The 20,411-nt window shown below is 40.6% G+C and overlaps 1 protein-coding gene across 1 annotated transcript in view; it reads right to left on the bottom strand.

The window, feature by feature from the left end:
• KCNAB1 (potassium voltage-gated channel subfamily A regulatory beta subunit 1) overlaps positions 1–20,411 on the bottom strand; it is a 203,153-nt gene that overhangs the window by 85,218 nt on the left and 97,524 nt on the right. The window contains exon 2 of the mRNA XM_084873863.1: positions 7,614–7,657. Coding sequence (XP_084729989.1) covers positions 7,614–7,657 — 44 coding nt within the window. The remainder of the gene's footprint in view (positions 1–7,613; positions 7,658–20,411) is intronic.

The following is a 20,411-nucleotide window of genomic DNA, read 5'->3' as shown; positions in this document are numbered from 1 at the left end:
CCAATCTTTAGTCATTTTATTTCCCAAGCAGGTCCTTCTCCAGGCCATGCTAGTCTAGACTTCATGCTTCCCTTCCTAAAATTTATGTATCAATTCATTTAGAAAATATTTATTGAGCTCCCATCATTCCCCCAGAACCATGCCAGATGGAAGGGTCAAAATGGCAGATGATGATAATGGAGCTCCCAGACTAGCAGGGAAGATGGATAAATGTTCAAACAATTACAGTACATGGCCCCAAGGGCTACATACTAGTAAGAGATGACAGATGGGAACTAATAGAAAGTCTCTAGCTGGACTTGGATGGTCAGGAAAGCAACAGTCAAGCCTGGATCTGAGTGAGGAGAGAGTAGGAAAATGCAACAGAAAGAACGGCCTGTGTCTTTCTTTCTCTCATCAGCCTGGCAGATTCCTATGCATCCTTCAACATCCTGGTGCCTCCTGAGGCTCCCACCCGGCTCCCCAGAAAAGGAGGCCACTTCCTGATCTGTGTTATTTCTGTCTTTTACCTCTGCCTCTCTGTCTCTCTACCTCTATCATGGTCTTGCTAAACTGCTTTTTTGCTTGTTTACTCTTTGAAGTAGCTCTTTCCTCTTAGTAATCAGCTCAGATATTTTTTCATTCAGGAAACCTTCCATAACCTCCTCCACTCAAACCTAGGCAGCCCTTGTATGTGTTCCCATAGCATCTCATATTTCTCTCAGAGCACTGGTCACATTCTGATTCATTCATTCAGTCAGTCAGTCAGTCAGTCATTCATTTCATAAATGGGCATGGGCATAGGCATGTGTGCTGAGCTGATAACCCAGCAGGAAATAAGTCAGACTTAAAGTTATCCCCAGAAAACATAAACGCAGGGTGTTCTCTGAGGACACTTAGCCCAAGGATCTAATTCATCCTGGGAAGAGGAGGCCGAGGAAGTGAAGAGCCGCAGATGATGACAGTGACTATGGGGACTAGGAAGCTGGAGGTGATGGGCGGCAGGAACCAGGTAGCTGGTGGAGAGGCCAGGGGCAGGAGATGGGGCTCTGTGGTCTCTACCACTGGCTGTGACATTTCCCCTCTTCCTGCCTCTGTTTTTTCTTGTCTGTAAAGGGGGTGGCGACTGCAAGGACTAATTTTCAATCTCTTAACTGTGAGACCATGTTTCTAAATTGTTATCAGTTCCAGCAAGGGCCAGGAAGAGGGTATGTGTGAGCACACACATTGGGGTTGTTGTAGCATCTTCTGCTTTTTCCTCTCAAGTTCTTCCCCAAGCTGCAACTCTGACCATGAACCTCAGGCTGCTGTGCCTTTGCACACACACACACACACACACACACACACACACACACACACACACACCCCGCTCCCATATCTAATACATTCTACAAGTGACAGCACAGCCTGCCAGGTTGTCAGCAATTCTTAAGAAGGATTTTATCCGTGAAGGTATAAAAAATGAAGAAGCCACATTTTAAAACTATTTTGTAAAAACACAAACACCGATTCATTTTTAATGTGTATGCACCAAGGCATTTACTCAAGGTAGACATTCCAGGAAAAGTGACAAGCCTAAAACTCTCCCGTTTCATGTTTAATATTCATGCACCATTTAAATTCTGTGGGTATTTTGGTCTTCAGACAGTTTACTCTGTGCTATGCAAGAAAATTGGTAAGTTCTCTGAGGGAAGAAATTGCACTGTTTAAATTGTTTCTCAAGAGTCTCAGGGGGCACTTTATAAATACTATTGTTGTTGTTATGTTGTTAGAATGATAGGTGAGGTGCCCGGTTTGCATTGGCCTCAGTGTCACAAAAATAACGCCATTCATGTTAAATATTTAAAAGTCACGTCCTCCTGTTGTCAAAATATTTAGTGCAGTGACAGCATCTCAAACAGGGAGGTGAGCCACCAGTACATTCTGCACATTAGAAAGAAGCCACCAGCTTATTTTCATGATTCCCTGCTTTTGCGCTAGAAGGTTCCCTTGGTTAGGGAAGGGAATAAGGCAGGGTGAGTCCAGGTGGCAGGTGCTGAATGGAAGGGGAGTGAGCTGGATCTGCCTGCCCCAGGAACCTTCCCTGGACTTCAGCTCCAGAGTCCCAGGCCAACCCTGGGCAGATTTTCCTTTTGGAGGCCACAGCTCAGGTGGAAATGACTCAGGCCAGATCCAGGGTCTGGGACTGAGGATAGCAGCTATCGAGTGGGCAGAAATCATAGCTGCTGGCACCTAGCTCACCAGATACCAGCTCACACCTGTCTCCATCCGCCTCCATCTGGTAAGGGCAATGGATTCCAAGCCTGCCACTGCCTCAGAATCATCAGTGCAGCCATTTAAAAACACTTGCTCCAGGCTGTTATTTGCATATTTGAAAGCACCACAAGTAATGCCAATATGCAGCTGGAGTAGAGAAGAAACATTTCTTGAGAGGTTCAGTGTAGGTTCGCCAAGGTGTTCCATATTCATGGAATCAGTTGGCACTACCTAGGAATCATAGCCTGGAGGTTTGTGTAAAACAGGGCCCCAAAGATGTGTAGTGTTCCTTCTCTTCTTTATTGCTTAGATAAAGACCTAACCCTATCATGTAGGACTGTATAAAGTGTCCTTCTGACCAGTGAACAGTGCAGAAGTCCTTTTAGGATGATGGTATTCTACCTGTGTTCAATATATGCTCAAATGAGTACATGACCACATATCCCCCTATCTGAGCTCTCCCTATATTCCTATATACTACAGCACTCCCAGAGTACCTGTCAGCTTGGCACATATGCCTGTGTGATGCTTTTAAAAACTAGCAAAATAATTTTATTAGTTAGGATTCACCAAAGAAATAGAAACCTATAATTTTTATAGAATTCTTTATTGATATATTCATACATTTCTATATAATTATAATATGTAATATATTATAAACCATACAAATGTATTTATGTAAATATATATAATATTTAAATATGCATGTACATATACAAAGAGATTTATTCTAAGGAACTGGTTATGAAGGTTGAGAAGTCCTAAGATTTGCCATCTGTAAACTGTAATGATTCAGGCCATGCAGAGCTGATGGATGATATAAATTCTAGTCCAAAAGCAAGTAGGCTCAAGCCTGATAAGAGAGGATATTTCAGTTCAATTCCAAAGGCCAGATAGGTCTGACATTCCAGCTCAAAGCGGTCAGGCAGAAGGAGTCCCCTCTTTTTGGATGGAGCGTCCCCCTTTTTGTACTAGGCATTCGTGCCTTCCACTGACTGAATGAGGACCACCCTCCCACACTGGGGAGGGCTACTTTACTCAATCCACTCATCCAAATGTTAATCTCATCTAAAAACACCCTCAGGACACACCTAGAATAACATTTGACCAAATATCCAGGCACAACATGGCCCAGTCAAGTTGACATAAAATTAATCATCACATGACCTTTTTCTTGTGAGCATTTCATCTGGAGGGAAGCCCACACACCTGAAAGTAAGTGGTGCTGGGTAAGTTCAGCCCCTTTCAAGCACCTATAGGAGTAGCTGCCCACAGTGGTGTGTCGCCTCCCATGGCATGAATCAGACGGGCCTTCTATTCATGTGAGACTTTAAGGAGCAACTCAGAATGTAGGCGGATGCCTCTTTGTAATGACAGAAGTGAGAGCCCTGCTGAGAAGGCTCTGAGCTGACCCAGCCTGGACTCCATGGCATGGTAGACCCCTTGTCCATGACTTTCTTTGGGGGCAATTCTCATTGCTGGGCTGACCCCTATCTCCTCTCCTCACCTCCCTTCATGTGGCCTTCTCCGTTTCTGCATTGAAGTGCTGCTGAAGAAAACCAAAGAACTGGGTTGGCTGGACCTCAGCAATTCATGATTTCTGACCTCTGCTGGATCTTCACTATTACCCAGTGCACTTGGTCATTCTGTAGCAATTGATCCATCTATGCAGATATTCATTCAATAAATATTTTTGAGCACCTACTGCTTGCCAGACACTGTGATCTGCTAAAGGTACAATAGGAGTGTAGAAAAGGCAGAGGTTGTCTCTGCTCTCAGGGAGCATGTCATGTGGCAAACTCCACAGGCAGGTGTCCTAAACCTGGGCAAATATCTCAACCCTCTGAATATGCAGGTGGCCTTAAGGACATCCTTGGGTTCATCACTGTTATAAGTTCCTAGATCTTTATTCCCAGCCCAGAGTTCCCTCTGGGTATCTGGAGGAGGTCACAGGCTCTCTGATCACCACTCCTTAACAATGTTCCCACTTCACTGAATCCTCCCTCCTCTTACTGTCCCCTCCTGGCCTTCCTCCTGAGGTTTCAGCTCATCCACCACATGCCCAATCCAGGAACCCAAGCATCCTTCCTTGTTCAGGGAGACTTCTTATTCTGCACCATGAGGTCACCAGGTTCTGTTTATTCTTTCTCCTGAATAATCTGAATAATCATCTCCTTCTGTTCCACTTTTAATACCACTGCCTCATTGTCTGCCTTGTCTCCAGTCACAACCCTTCCCCCTCTAATGCAGCCTTTATATCGCTGCCAGAAAACAATTCTAATACATTTGATCACGTCCTACTCCTGATCCAAGTTCTGAAATGGTTTTTCACACGCTACAGCAGAGTTTTAAACTTTTGTTTGGCAGAAGGATGCTTCCCCAGTCCCTTCAAAATGGAATGTGAAGCACTAAAAAGCAATGAGCTATTAAGCCATGAAAAGATATGGAGGAAACCTAAATGCATATTTCTAAGTGAAAGAAGCCAATATGTAAAGGCCACATACTATATGATTCCAACTATCAGACATTCTGCAAAATGCAAAACGATGAAGACAGTAATGAATCAGTGGTTGCTGGAGGTTAGGAGGAAGGGAGAGATGAATAGGCAGAGCACAGAGGATTTTTAGGGCAGGGAATATTTTGTATGATAATATAATGGTGGATACATGCACTATACATTTACCAAACTTATAGTACAACACCAAGAGTTATACATATAACGAATGTAAACTATAATCTTTAGGTGCTAATGATGTGTCAATGTAAAATGGTAACCAATGTACCAACCACTCTGGTGTGGGATGTCGATGGTGGGGGAAGCTATATGTATGTGGGAGAAGGGGAACTTTCTGTACTTTTTGTTCAGTTTTGCTCTAAAAATGGTTATTACTTATTACATTAAAATTTTACATTTAAAAAGTTAGTTTACTTTTTTTTTTTTTTTTAAAAAGAGCCACTTGGATGGAGGCTGTGGTGATGGAAGGAGGAGGTGGAGAGAGGTGGAACTTTGTCTCTCTTCCTCCAAGCGGCCCTGAGACCTTGGGGCCCTAGGACTTGGAGGAACTTGGAAGACAAGAGCTGAATGCTTAAGCAAGGCAAACAAGGGCTCTCTCCATCAGGCCCACCTTTCCTTTCTAGCTCATTTCTTAAGGTACCTGAGCACCATGCACTCATAATATTCTAACGTTTCCCCAACTGGTACTTGCGTACATTGATCCCTCTGACTTGAATTATTTGCCCTCTTTTTCCACCACCTTCTCTGCTTGATAACTCCCTTTAAGTCTCAGCTCTATAGCACCTTCCCTGTGAAGCTGTCCCAAATTCCCTGTGCTCGATTCGTCCCAGACTCTCCACTCTGGCACTGTCTGTGTTTGCATGCCTGATCCTACTAAACTGGGAGCAATCTGAAGCAGAGGCCTTGCTGCTTTCACCCACGTATCCCCCATAACCAGCATAGTGCCTGGTTTCCTACATGTTTGCTCAGAATGAATGAATGAATGAATGAATGAATGAGTACATAATTCTATTCTTCCTCTCTGAGAAGATGATCCCACCTTCCACTAGACTGAGGCAATTTTCAGTCACTCTTTTGTGGATTTACTCTTTTCCATCAGTGTATTTATAAACAGGCCAGCCAAAGCAACCCACAGGTGGGTTTGGCCATTTAATTCTTTTTACCCATTTCGCTTACTGGCAGAGTTTATTCCTCCAAATGTATTGTATTTTCAGTTTATCCTCGAGTTACTTCACCTGCCCGCTCTCATTTACACATGCTCCTATTTCATTGAAAGAAAGCTTGTCAGAGCTAGAAGTTCCCATCCTGTCCTCTCATAGAGAAGAAAGTCAGAATGGTTAGCTTAAACTATGGCCTTTAGAGTATTCCAATATAATTGTGTGATAACTTGGAACTATGATGCTTAATTTCCAAAGCCTCGGTTGAACATGGGCTGTGATTTTGCTGACATCCCAAATCCACAGCAATAAACCCAGCTTCCTCTGGATTGGACAGCTGGGGTCTGCAGAGCATGACTAATTATCTAAGGCAGGTGCATTTTTCCTTTCTCTGAATTTTTTTTGTCTCCTCTGGCTTACAGAGGTAGCTCAGAGCAGTTCTTAAAGAATGCTTATTCAAGCTGTCAAGCTCTGTTAACCTGTTCTGAGTGAAGCCAGTCAGCCCCTGAACTTCCATGCTTCCTCCTGTTTTTCACACAGTGTCTTATCACAAGTGCTCAGGCTCTCGGAGAAGCTCGGAGCTCAAGTTAGGACTTCTGCTCCTGAATCGTCTGTTCCAAAGCTCACCCCTCCACGCACACACATGGGGTTTTAAAACACTGCTCTCTGCCCTCCACACATTCATTTACATGTAGCACTTCATGGACACCTGCAATTTTTTAGTCTTAAGGATCTTTGGTGGAATTTTCTATGTACTCTTGACTAAATTATTTTCTGCCCTAGAAACTGACTCTATGAGATAATTGGTCAATGATCTTTTACTATATTTCTTAATTTGTATTTTCTTAAATTATCATATTTCATAATTTGTATTTATAGGGAGTTTCTTTCAATAATAGATAGTGATTAATTATTTACCATTAAGCACATTCTCATAAAACTAAGGCTAGATGATTCCTGATAGTGAGTCTCTTTTCAAACAGAGGTGAAAAGTAACAAGATCAGAACTATAAATTAAGCAAGTGCAAGTTCCCTTAGACTTAGAGTGAATAAAGTCCACCCTTAGGTTCCAAATCAGATCATCAGAATGAATCAGAAAAATTTAGGCCTCATTCACCTTAATATCTTTGAAATACAGTGAAAGGAGGCAGAATTTGTTGCCACTATCTCTTATTTATTCATTACCATTCTTTCCCTGGTCTCCACTCTTCCATTCAATAGGAATCAAGAAATCTTCCCCTGAACTTTCACATGTATATCACAGTATTTAAGGTAGATTATAAAAAAATCTAAAATCTAAAATACATAACAATACAGAAAAATCCATGAAGAAATTAGGCAAAGAGAAAATAAGGATAGAAAAAGTTCAGATAAGCTATAGGTAAACTTAGTACACAAATGTTATGAGGTCCTTCCCATTTGCTAATTGGAAGTAACACTTGAGTCTTCTTCTAGGGTGTGCATTAGTATCAGATTTATTTCTATTGGATGCCCCCCTAAGGCATCATGGGCACCAGGCCCCCTTGGGCCTGAGAGGCAAGGGACTGTGTTGGGCAGGAAAGGATCAGAAGGAGGAATGAGACAAGGCTGGTCACAAAGCCCTTCTCACCTTAAATGGGGTCCTGACTTGTACACCAATCACTTTATAGTATCCTCCCCAACCTTCCACCTCCCAGCCCACCCTACATGAAACCATGAGTACTTACCAAGACCCAAGCAAGAAACTCTGAGTCCTGATTTTCCAAGATTCCTGGAATAAAAACAAAGGAACAATGTGGTCATTGTTTCCTCGAGGGCACTGTGTACATTTAACCATGAGGATTCTTTCTCACCTTGATGACATGGTGCTTGACTAGAGCTGTGGTAGAGACAGGGCCCCAGGCACAGGCTGTGGCCTTGGGGAGACGCTCTTGTTCATTTCTGTTTTGCACTAGGAGCTCAGAAGTTGCTCAAGCTCAGCACAAGAACAAATGTCTCCAGTAAACAGCTTTGCAGCCCCAAATGATAGTTTTTATTAATTTGCTTACAAATTGTCTTACTCATTCTAGAATCTGAGTTCCTTGAGGACAAGATCTATATCTTATTCATTAACCAACCAGTCATTCATTATTTATTAGTAATTCATTGGCAGAGCCTGATGCCAGTGAACCCTTAATATATATTTGTTGGCTGAGTAACTGACAACCTAATCTCCAAAGTAGAGTATTATCACTAGTGGATGGAGATTATTAAAAGAACAAATACAAAATCCTTCAGGCTAATTAAAATAAATTATATTATCTTTTATAAAGTGCTACATAAAATTGGTATAAGAAAGCAAGACAGTCCTTTTGTAAATGATTGTTTTTCCCCTCATTAACACCTTTGCTTTTCAACACTGAAAATTTACCAGGGCAAGGAAATATATTTTCACTCTCTAAGCAAGGACTCTAGTCTTTATTGGAAGGTGTGTACATGGAGTCCCAGACAGAACCCATCATCTAACTGCTGTCAAAGCAGAAACCAAATTCTCAGAGAGGATGCCTCATAGAATTTAGTAGGGGGTTCAAAGTGAGGAGGTGAAGCTTAAATAACAGAAACTTGGCAGAAAATTGCACCCCTTTTTGTTGTTTAAATTTTCTTTTCCAATTACAGTTTATATTCAATATTATTTTGTTATCAGTTTCAGGTATATAACAGTGGTTAGACAAACATCATTTACAAAGTTATCCCCCTTATATTTCAAGCACCCACATCCCTTATATTCTAATCAGATGCATTTATGAGAACACAACTTTCCTCCCCACCCCAAACAAAACAGCACCCACAAACGTATCCAATGGTAGCCCTGCTCAGCTCCTCCGGGTCCTCCCTGGATCAGAGTTAGTATTTTGTGCTCTCATTTTTGCACCATTTTTCTTTCCTCTACTTGTTGTTATCGATTACAAAATCACCTAAGCAACACATTTAATTTGATAGCAGAATCCAAAGTGCATTGTATTGCGGAGTTGAAAGAGCCTGGTTTCTATCCCATTTACCCAACTAGCTAGCTAATCTTGGAGAAGTCACTTCCTTCCTATGGGGTTCAAGTTCTTCATAAGAAGGATGGGACATTAAGATTGTCATTCATCCAATATCACTGTTATGGGCCTGTGACATGACAACGTCTGCTCAAGTGTTGTACAGTACACAACAGCAAGCCACAGTTAGTTTTGGTGCCTTCTGCCTCTGCTCATCCTTCACAGACACAGTGCTGAGTTTTTCGTTTTGTTTTTTAAAAATATATATTTTATTGATTTTTTTTACAGAGAGGAAGGGAGAGGGATAGAAAGCTAGAAACATCGATGAGAGACATCGATCAGTTGCCTACTGTACACCACCTACCGGGGATGTGCCCTCAACCAATGTACATGCCCTTGACAGGAATCAGGCTTGGGACCTTTCAATCAGCAGACCGAAGCTCTATCCACTGAGCCAAACTGGTTTCAGCAGCAGTGCTGAGTTTTCCAGTATGAATTGGATATGTCCACCTGAAAGGAAACTCTTGCATGAAGGGGGTTGTGAAAAATATTTTGAATTGCTATACTAAGAGAAAAATAATCAGACCTCTCCATGAAAATAATTTGTATAAGAAGTTATTATTTTATCTATTTTATTTATTTTTAAATTACACTTGTACATCAAAAATATTATTCTCTTAGTAGTTTCTCAGAAAACTACAGGCTGTGCAACCAGAAGATCTGATTTTAAGAATGGGAATTAAGAGCAAAAGCTAAATAGTGAGGAGAATAAAAAATGACAACAAAGGCATATACGTAAATGTGATGAACAGTCTTCCAGGTAGACTTATTCAACACTGATGAGTCAGCAAAGATTTATGGCGAGGTGGGCACATTCCAAGTAGTGTCCGGGTCATGCGGATACAGGGAGAAAGCAGGCCCAGGGTCTTTGGGAGTACATGGGAAGGAGACTACTATCTCAGGATTGTATTTGCATACCTATGTGGGGAGGGGGAAATCTAGGTAAGGATTTTTATTTTGTTTTAAGATCATTCAATGATTCTGAGAACAACAGGAAGGAGGGACATGGTACAGAAAATTATGCAGAGCACGCACGACATTTTTATCACAAGCTCAAATAGGGCAAGGTTATGTCACTGGGCACAGAAGGTGGGGAGACCTGACCTATGACAATGACTTAGGAAGATAATAATCACTCTGCTATGGGTTTGAAGGACCAAATTGAGGAGGTTGAGAACCGTCAGCAAAAACAAACTGCAAAGTAGCAAGTACTAAACATGGCCCATTTTTTGCCACCGCTGCTTAAACTCCCAGGCCAGCTTTTCTGGAATGAAAGTCTTAGCAGATTTTGCACCGTAAGAAAAGTTCAGGTGTGGTGGTGATAGGTTCTGCACTGAGCCACGATGGTTTTTTGTTTTGTTTTTTAATTTATATTTTATTGATATTTTTACAGAGAGAAAAGGAGAGGGATAGAGAGCCAGAAACATTGATGAGAGAGAAACATCGACCTGCTTCCTCCTGCATACCCCCTTACTGGAGATGCACCCACAACCAATATACATGCCCTTGACCAGAATTGAACCTGAGACCCTTCAGTCCTCAGTCTGATGCTCTATCCACTGAGCCAAACTGGTTTCCACGAGCCACGGTGTTTTTATATCCTTTAACTCTTTTTAAAAAATATCTTCACCCTAGAGGGAATGGTTACCGCATTCAGGTGGTTGCTTTTAAAATGAAAGGCATTTTCTGTGTACAAGCCATACCTCTTTAGTGCTGCGTATCTTTGTGAGACTCTTATCTCATAAAGCACTCTCAGCACGTGATGTTGCCTCTCACTCTGCAGATGGACAGGGAAGGAGGAATTAGCTCCCTCCAATTCATGGCATGGAATTCCAACACAATTTCCACAGTTCCAAATGGCACATCTGCATCCTCCTGCCTGGGTTTAGGTCTGTGCAGTACTCACTGGAGACGTGGCGATTGTCCAGCTATGCTGATCTATTTAAGCTCTGCTGGACAATAGGATGCACCTACTGGATGCATTTGAGTAACGAGTACAACATATATCATTCCAAAGCCTGTTTGTGTAGCTATACCACCCACAACGGCCAAGTTTACACATCATGCTGGGCTAGAACAGATGCCCGGGAACCTTCATTATCTCACCATATGGAATTTTTGTGAGCACTTTATGATCTTGGTGTGACACTGCACAACAAATAGCTTTATAGGTCTTCATTTTATTTCTTTTTTAAAAATATATTTTATTGATTTTTTTAGAGAGAGGGATAGAGAGTTAGAAACATCGATGAGAGAGAATCATCGATCACCTGCTTCTTCACATCCCTTACTGGGGATGTGCCCGCAACCAAGGTACATGCCCTTGACCGGAATAGAACCTGGGATCTTTCAGTCTGCAGACCGACGCTCTATCCACTGAGCCAAACCAGTTTGGGCTCATTTTATTTGTTAATTCCTCCGCATTTGCACAATTGAGGCTGCATAAAAATGCACATCCAATTTCCAATTAGATTGAATTCCTTTCACGTTTGACTCAAAATACAAGTTCCAGTGCATGGACTTAACTATTTTAACCGTGTCAGATATATCAGAAGGAAGCCTCAGCATGTTCATTTTTAGTATCTGTTCCTGTTTAAGTCAAAATAAAAGCTCATCTTTCTCGGGTGAACCTGAGCTGCTCCGCAGCTAATATTAGAAATGGATGACATCAGTGTGGGGACATGGGACATTGAGCTTTGTGAGTCAAATTTTGGAAACTCTCAGTCTTAAATCAAAACTTCAGGAAAGAGTTACCTAGAGAAGGGATATTGCTTCTGAGAACTCAGCAGTGGTATTTCTCCTTTCTTTCTGGAGCCTGGTCTATTACTTAGTGAATATTTGGCTGAATTTATTTTAGGGCAATGGCAGAGGCATTAACTATATATAATTCCTGGTGTTGTTTTGTGCATCCATCAGGCTTTCTTTGATTTTAAGGCAATAATGAAGCATTGAGAACTGAAATAAAGCATCATGTAGGTCCAGCATCGCAAGCCATCCTTATGCTCACCATTCCTTTACAAATCACAGATTCTAACAGCAGATTAGCAGCCCAAATGTGTTGTTTTAAATTGATTGCTTCTGAATACTTGCATTTTAGACATTATTCTCAGTTGTAAGTAGCTTGAAGAAGAAATGTAGTTAGCTAAAATAGTTACCTTGCATTTGATTTAAGGTTGACACAACAGGGACAACTAAAAGCCCATGTAAGGGGTTCTGGTGGCCATGCCAGGCTGGCAGAAATGTTTTGATTTGACCCGCTTTCATGTGCTCAGATCATTACATCATCTGCTGTCTCACTCTACTTAAACACCTTTCTATCCCTCTAACTCACACTCTGCTGTCATGGGGTGCCTCACTTGGAAATTACTAGTCAAATCTGAGGTATGGAAAAATTTTCAAAAACAAGAAATGTACATTTAAGCTTTCCTTAAAAATCCAGAGTACAAAAAAAATATTCATTTGCTAGTCAGCTGCTTTTGATGGTTGCCCAGGAACATACATTGTGATTGCCAGGAAGGTGATTTCAACCTGTAATATGCTTTCTTATGAAGGCACCATTCATCACTGTTGTTAAGTGAATAATGACTCATTTGGAAACCAAAAAGCCAAGCATTTGATGGCAGGCACTGACAAATAGCACAATGGAATTTTATTTCATTCTTAACTTTTTATTGAAGTAGGAAGACAGTAGAATGTGTTTCTTTTAGATTCTTTGAGTTATAGGTTTAAGTCATTTGTCAGTTGTTATGTAAATTCTTATTTTTTTGAACATATAAAATCACCTATTGATCTGTATCATTCTAAAAAAGTCTGGAAAAGTATGGCAAAAAAAAGAGACTTCCACTTAATTAATTAGTTCAGTAGAGATGTACCAAGTTTCAACTATATACAAAGCCTCATATTAGGGTATTGGAGTGGGCTAAGTAGCAGATAATTGCTGCTCTCATGGAGTGTACACCAAAGAAAGGGGAATGGTATGATGTTACATAGTGAGTTTGTTATTTGATTATAATCCTAATTAAAAGGACAGTGAGCCCCTAAGTGTAAAATTGGGATGTTGGGGAAGCTGACATTGGCTGGATGGTTATAAAAAGCTTCTCTAGCAGCATGTAATCTGAGAACCAATGAAGAAGTAGGAGGTTACTTAATAAAAGGAGTAGGAATCAGCATGATGAGCCGAGCGAACAGCAGTTTGGAAGAAGCATGAGAAATTGAAGAAGTGAAAGAATACAGGGCAGTGGAAGAGTAGAGTGCAGAGTGACTCCAAATGAATCTGGGGGAGTGACAGGAAGTGAATCAAACAGGGCCTTCCTGATTAGTTTATGCTACCAATTTTGGTCTTACTATGAAGGAGTAATGGAAAACTACTGGGGAGAACCCACAGCAAAAATAGGTTAAAGGGATGCCAGAAGAGGAGATAGGAGGTTGCTTTGGAAATCCTGATGAGAAATAATGGTACCCTAAAATCGGATTTAGTGGACATAGAAGAATGGGGAAGATTCCAGATATTCTGATCCATTAAAATCTGTAAGACTTTGTGTTTGGTTGAAAATGAGGCTGAAAGAGAAGGTAGGAGTAATGGGTCATTCTCAGATTTTTGGGCAGCTGGATGAAGAGGGGTACATTTCTCTAGATTAGGGTTCATTTGAGAAACAGAGGGTTTGACTCATATTTGGGCATGTAGGCAAACATGCATTAATATCCTAGCTAGTTGCCTGGAGCTCAGAGTGCGGAGAGACATTTTCTAGGTGTCTAGGGTAACAGGTGCCATGGGCTGGAGTCAACTGCCAAAGGAGACCATGCTCAGCTGGAGAAGAAAGTCACAAACCTAGCCTTGAGGAGCTCCAACATCCTAGGTGGCAGCAGGCAGCCGCATAGGAAGGAGTGGTACAGATGCAGAAGGACACCAGGAAAGTGTCGGTGTAGAAGCCAATGTGGAGATGGTTTCAACAGGGTGGGGAGGTCCAGTACTGGGAGGGCAGAGAAGTGCCCTTACGGTTCAGCAGCATGGCCTGCTGTTGACTTCTGTGGCAGTCACTTCAGTGGTGCTGTGGATGGGAGTGTAGCTGGGTTGACTGAGGAGAGCGGAGGTGCAGAAACAATGCTTGTGTGTGACCTTGGGTAGATTACTTAGCCTTGGTAAGCCTCTTTACTCATTCATAAATGGAAACCTTAATAGCCCACATTTTTTTTTTTTTTTTTTTTTGAGATTGAGAAAATATAAATGCAGCACTAGTCCCAGCACATTTCACTGTTCAATAAGTGCTCTAAGTGCTCCTTGTTTTGGGCCTTTCTTTATTTCCTATGAAAAGTAATATCTCCACCATTGAATTAAGTTACTGAAGCTGATAGGAGGCCCACACTCCCCGATCTCATGATCCTTTTACTTTGTGGATTCGTGCTTAGATATTGCAACTATCCTAAATCTATTAAATGCTCCGTGAGTCATTTTGCTGGAAATCATTAGAAAAGTAGGAACTAGGAGATAAAGATAGGTAAGAGAGGCAAAGGAGAAGGTGGCAATTTGTTGGCAAAGTTCGGAGAAGTCATGTGGGTTTGAGGAATTTAGAATAGTTCTTTTGGAGTCACCAGGAGGGGGAAATGAAGATGGGACATGATGCTGTGTGGGTAGCATTATCCAAACTTGTGAGTTCTGCATGGGTGAGGTGGGGATTGAGAAATACTCGTTCAGGTCTAGTTATTGATTCTATTTTTCTATCTCAAGTATCCAAAGCAACCAGAATAGCTGGAAATCAATAACTCATTCTTAAATCAGAAGAATCTAGAACCTCTAACTCAGGGGCATATAATTTGGAAGGGATGGGTGATGAACTTGGGATAGAAAAAAAAATACATTTTCATTTTTCACCAACTTAACTAAAATGTACCATTTCCTTCTAGTATGACCATAGGCAAGAAGTATTTACATTACCCATGATTTTGCTATCAATCAATTACAGGTAGTTTTCTGTCTCAGTTGCTTCAGAAATTAGAAAGTTATTTGCATGTTTCATGGGGTTGCAAATTTGGATTATAAATACTTTGAACTGTATTTCAATTGAATGGACTCCTGTATGTTTTGTTGTGTATTTAAAAGCTCTTTTTCTGAGTAGTCTGTAGGTTTCAATGAAATGCTAGAGGGATCTATGCATGAAGAATCTTGGATGCAGATGAAAGATAAAGGTTGTTTTTAAAATGCCTCTTGGGGCATCCATCTGCCACAAAGCAACGTGAGTTTACAAAGATCTTTTTTTTCAAATGAGAGGAGAGACAATCCTAAAACATATTTGAAAGCAATATTACATATGCAATTCCCAATTCCTACTATTTAAAATGTGTATAATGTAAATTATAGTATTGGCATTTAATATCCCAATTTGTTTAATTTTAGTAAATTAAAAAATATTTCTTAAGCCCTGCTGGATTTAATTCCAAATTCATCCCAGTGCTTGTGTTATCTCTTCTTGTATATAAGCATCCACCCACCTGCAGCAGGGGCTGCCTGCTTGCTCTCTGGGACAGAGGCAAATAGCATTTGCCCACCCCAAGACCCCGGGGTCTTAGCAAGAAGTGGCTGGCCTCACATACAATATTTTATAACATTTAACTTTAATGTAGTTCATCTACTCAACCATTTCATATTCCATGGAATATATATTTGTTTGTTTGAATAGAAAATAATGTTTCCTTCTTAAATCTTCAAGCAAGTTTGTTATCTTAGAGAAGTACCATTTGGCTCCATGGCTTAACTGGGTGCCCCAGGGCACCCTCTGCTGCCCTCATTTGAGAGGCCTGCCTATCATTTACACCTTAGTGGGAAGGCTTTTCAGACCTTTGTTCTTACATCAGCTTGGAGGTATTTGAAGGTATAATCAAGAGAGAAAGCACTGAAATACTGATAGAAATGGAAGGGGGAATGAAGGTGGAATAGAAGAAGCAAGTCCCCAAAGGGAAGAATATACTTTGCCCCCTTCCTAATTTTGCCCAGGGTCACCTCTCTCTTCACAACAGAATGATCATCTTCCTATATAAATATCATACTCACACCTGCTGAAGCAAAGGTCTAGCCTTCCCTGGCATCCACACTGTAATGAGAACTATGATTAGTTCCCACTATAATGAGATGTGCAGTTTTCAAAGGCAAATGAAACAAACAAAAGCATCAGAAGGAGGAGTCCCATGCTCCACATCTTTTCAATTCCACTTACTGTGGGGGAGTTTCTTTCTCTTTAGAAAGCAAAGTCAGCAGCGCAATGCAGACTGAGGCAGGAGCCTGGGTGAAAGGCAGGTTGGTATTTAAATAGCCACTTAATCAAAAGCAAATGCTTTCAGCCATAATACATTAGTTTGCCTTCTGCTTTCCTTGACAGAGGAACAGAAAATTCATGCCTATTTCCTCTCTGTGTCCATAGCCTTGAGATCTGCTGTCAGAGTGCCATACATCATGGAATATGTTACACACATTGTGTTTGAGGTTTTCTCCTTTCATACTGAGATAGATCTGTGAGGGAAGGGACTGAGACATCTGCTTAGCACAGTGTGAGGTGCATAGTAGGTGTTCCATGATGCTCACAGTGGGTGTTCTAATGCTATCATCTTGCTGTGGATAAAGAAGGCTGTATGGTTTGTTGGAAATCACAGGCCAGCACAAGTACAAATAGTGCAGAAGTGCTTCTATCCCTCACTATCAGTGAAACCTGGGGAAAGTTACCGAACCTCTCTGTGCCCCATCTGTTACCGGGGTAATAATAGAAACTACCTCAGAGGGTGATTGTGAGGAAAAACGCGTGTAAGATAGTACTTGGCACATGGTAAATACTCTCTAAGTGCAAGCTGTTACCAGACAGACACAGGTTTGGATCCAAGCTTTGCGAGCTCCTGGTTGCTGTGGGAATCTCATTCACCTCACACAGGTTCCCTCTTCTGCAAAATGAGTTTCTACGCTCTCTCTGAGAGAAGAAACACAGGAAACATTGTGGCCTTTCACTCTTCTCCCATCCAATGGAGGTGTTAGGACGTCTCCTTCTTCTAATTTTACAAGGGGCTGGATCTTGGGAACCTGCTTGGCAGGATGCATCCTAACCCTACTCATACCTTTCCTCTTCTCCCCTGCCTTTCCAGCTAATTATGTCCCTGCTTCAATGGGAGGGCCAAGGCCAGCCTTCTAGTATTTACAGACTCACTGCCTTGGGCAGGCGTGAGAGGGAGAATCATGACCAAGGTCTACTTCTATGTTTAGATCTTAACCTTTAGTTCCAGCCAGCCCACCATCTGAATCTGCAGTACACACATCCCTCAAATTTGGAATACCAATCTGTGGCTCCCCTCTCCCCTCCCTCCAAAAATACATTTTAATTCCCAAAGATTCCTTTGTTTCCCCCTCTTCTTTGGCCTCTGCAATCAGTAAATCCTGAAGAGCCTACTTCTGCACATCCCTGACCCCCCCATCCTAGCTTCTTCACAGCACTACCAGGTCATACTTTTATGACAAATGACTTTTTACCTGTTCTGCTTCTAGATTCTCTTCTGTTCTTTCTCTGTTCATCTAACCCACTTTCTCATCTTCTTAACTGTATGTAGTAACTATTGTTCATGCTTTACTGCCATTCCACAACTACAAATACTTGATGTTAGGATCCATGCCTGGTTTATATTTGACTTCCTCATAACAGTCTGCACCATGAGGTACAAATAAACATTTCACTGACTAAATGAATGCTCACATGAGTAAGTCTGAGAAGCCTTTTTTACCTTCTTGATGTAAACTTCCAGAGTTATATATTATATTAGTTTTAATTCTTTTGTGTTTAGATTGACTATTAAGACTCAACTTTCCTATTTAATATCATAGTACAATAAGGCATTAAAAAAAATCAAAGGCATGCAGATTTTAAAAAGGAACAAATAAAACAGTCTCTTACTGAAGACAGCATGATTGTTATATAGAAAAATTCCAAAGATTTATGAAAAAGCTCCTAGAAGTAATAATTTAGTCCAATTAAATGATATAAGGTCAAGATATAAAAGTTAATTGTATTTCTAGCAATGAACAACTGGCATTTGGAATTGAAAAGAATAATGTTATTTAGAGTAGCACCCTAAAAGTAAAATATTTATTTAAAAATTTATCCAAATCTGGGCACTGTTTGTATGCTAGAAGTTACAAAACATTGAAGAAAAAAATGAAAGAGGACCTAATTAATGAAGAGATGCCATGTTTATGGATTGTAAGACTCAACATTGTTAAGATGTCAATTCCTCTCAATTTGATCTGTGGAGTAAATATAATCCCAATTTAAATCCTAGCAATGTTTCATAAATATCAGAGTGATTCTCAAATTTACATGGCCAAGATGTAGGAACTGGAATATCCAAAACAATTTCAGAAAGAACAAAATTAGAATGACCCTACCTGATGAATCACACTACCTGATTTCAAGATTTAATATAAAGTTAAAGTAATCAAGTCAGTGCGGTGTCATCAAAAGGAATGAATCATATATAAATAGAACAGAATAGAAACTAAGTGGAACAGCATAGACACTAAGTGGAACAAAACAGACAAGCCAGAAATAATGCTCCCACACAAGTATAGTCAACTGATTGATTTTTTATAAAAGTGCAAAAACAATCAAATAAAGAAAAAAAATAGTCTTTTTAAGAAATGATGCTGGAACAAATGGGACAATTGTATGTGTGTGTGTATATATATAATATTTAGATAATATATATAATATATAATATACTTAGATAAAAATCTCCTACTTCATATAAAAATGAACTCAGATGGATCATAGATCTAAATGTAAAAATTAAAACTTCAAAACTTAAGGGAAAAAATGGGAGAAAATCTGTGAGACATTAGGTTTGGCAGGAAGCTTTAGAAATAGTATAAAAAAGCTGGTCCATAAAAATTAAAAAATTGGATTTCATAAAAATTTAAAATTTTGCTCCATGAAAGATACTGTGAGAAGAATGAAAAGACAAGCCACAGATTGGAAGAAAATACCTGCAAAAAAAAGTAAAAGATGGCCAAGATACTGAACAGACACTTTACCAAAGAAAATAGTTGGAGGGCAAATGAGCCATATGAAAAAATGCTCAACATCATTAGTCATAAGGGAAAAACAAATTAAAACTATAATGAGATAGCACTACACAATTACTAGAATGGATAAGATTAAAGGCAGAACCACAACCAAACACAATGCCAAGTACTGGCAAAGATGAAGAGCAAATGAGATTTCATATATTTCTGGTGGAAATGCAAAATGGTACAGTGCACTTTAGAAAACATTTTGACAACTTCTTGTAAAGTCAAACATGCCCATACCATATGACTCAACAATTCCGCTTCTAGGTATTTACCCAAGTGAAAAGAAAAGTTATGTTCACACATAACATATAGGCAGCTTTACTTGTAATCACCAAAAACTGGAAACCACCTAGATGCTCGCATTATTCTAGGTGCTTTCACACATAATTCCTGCATATAAAGGCCAACAGTCTTTCTAAGTAGACACTTTTGTGCTCATTTTATTCATGAGAAAGTGGAGGCTGAGAGAGGTTAAATAACAGGCCAAGATCCCACCCATCTCGCACATGGCAGGCAGAAATGGAATTCTTTCTGCTGTGGAAGTATGTGCTCCTTCCACTGTCCCTCGCTGCCTTCACATGTCCTGCCTATCCGAAATGAGCCAACAGTTAGCTATTTCAAGAGAGACGGGCAGGGAGAGGGTCTCTGCCTGGCTTGGGCACACTTTGGAGGCCTAGAGATGAAAGAAAACGAGTTTCTGTGGCTCTTGCTAGGCATCCAAATCCTCTTGATGTCTTTTATGGACTTCCCCCTCCACGCCCACCCCTAGCTGTAGCTTTCCACAGTCTCTCTGTGATTGATGCCATGGCAGCAGTGGGAGGTGGTGAACTGCCACTCATCTCACTCCTCTCCCAAGCAGCCTTCTTACAGAAACCACAGGGGGGAAAGTAGGCAGAAGGAAATGTACAGTTCACATTGTTTAAAATACACAAAACTGATTTTTATCATTTTTTGCTCTTTTGAGAAAAGGGAAAAAAATTAAATAATTTGTGTGATCTGCAGATTGGCGATTGATGACCAATGGGGCCTTGACAGACCATGTTCACTACATGCTATAGGGGTATGGGGCTAAGGGTTTGGAAAGGGGAATGGAAAGGAAAGTTTGAAAGAGAAACCCTGGAAAAGAAGGTTGGGTCAAGAGAGATTTTTGGAGAAATTCAATCCAACAAACACTTGAGCTACTGTGGGCAAGGAGCTACGGACATAAATAAATCATTCTACAAAGTGGCTTACAGATTCACTCAGTTCATGTTTATTGAGCACCAACTGTTGAGGCAGGCACTGTTTTAGATTCAAGGACTACATCAAATTCCTGACTTCAGGAAGCTTACATTCTAGTAGGCTGGCTC

The sequence above is a fragment of the Pipistrellus hanaki genome, assembly GCF_964339955.1.
Source record: "Pipistrellus hanaki genome assembly, chromosome: 2".
Lineage (NCBI taxonomy): Eukaryota > Metazoa > Chordata > Mammalia > Chiroptera > Vespertilionidae > Pipistrellus > Pipistrellus hanaki.
Note: the sequence above shows the minus strand (reverse complement) of the source record. Positions and strands in the feature narration are given on the sequence as shown.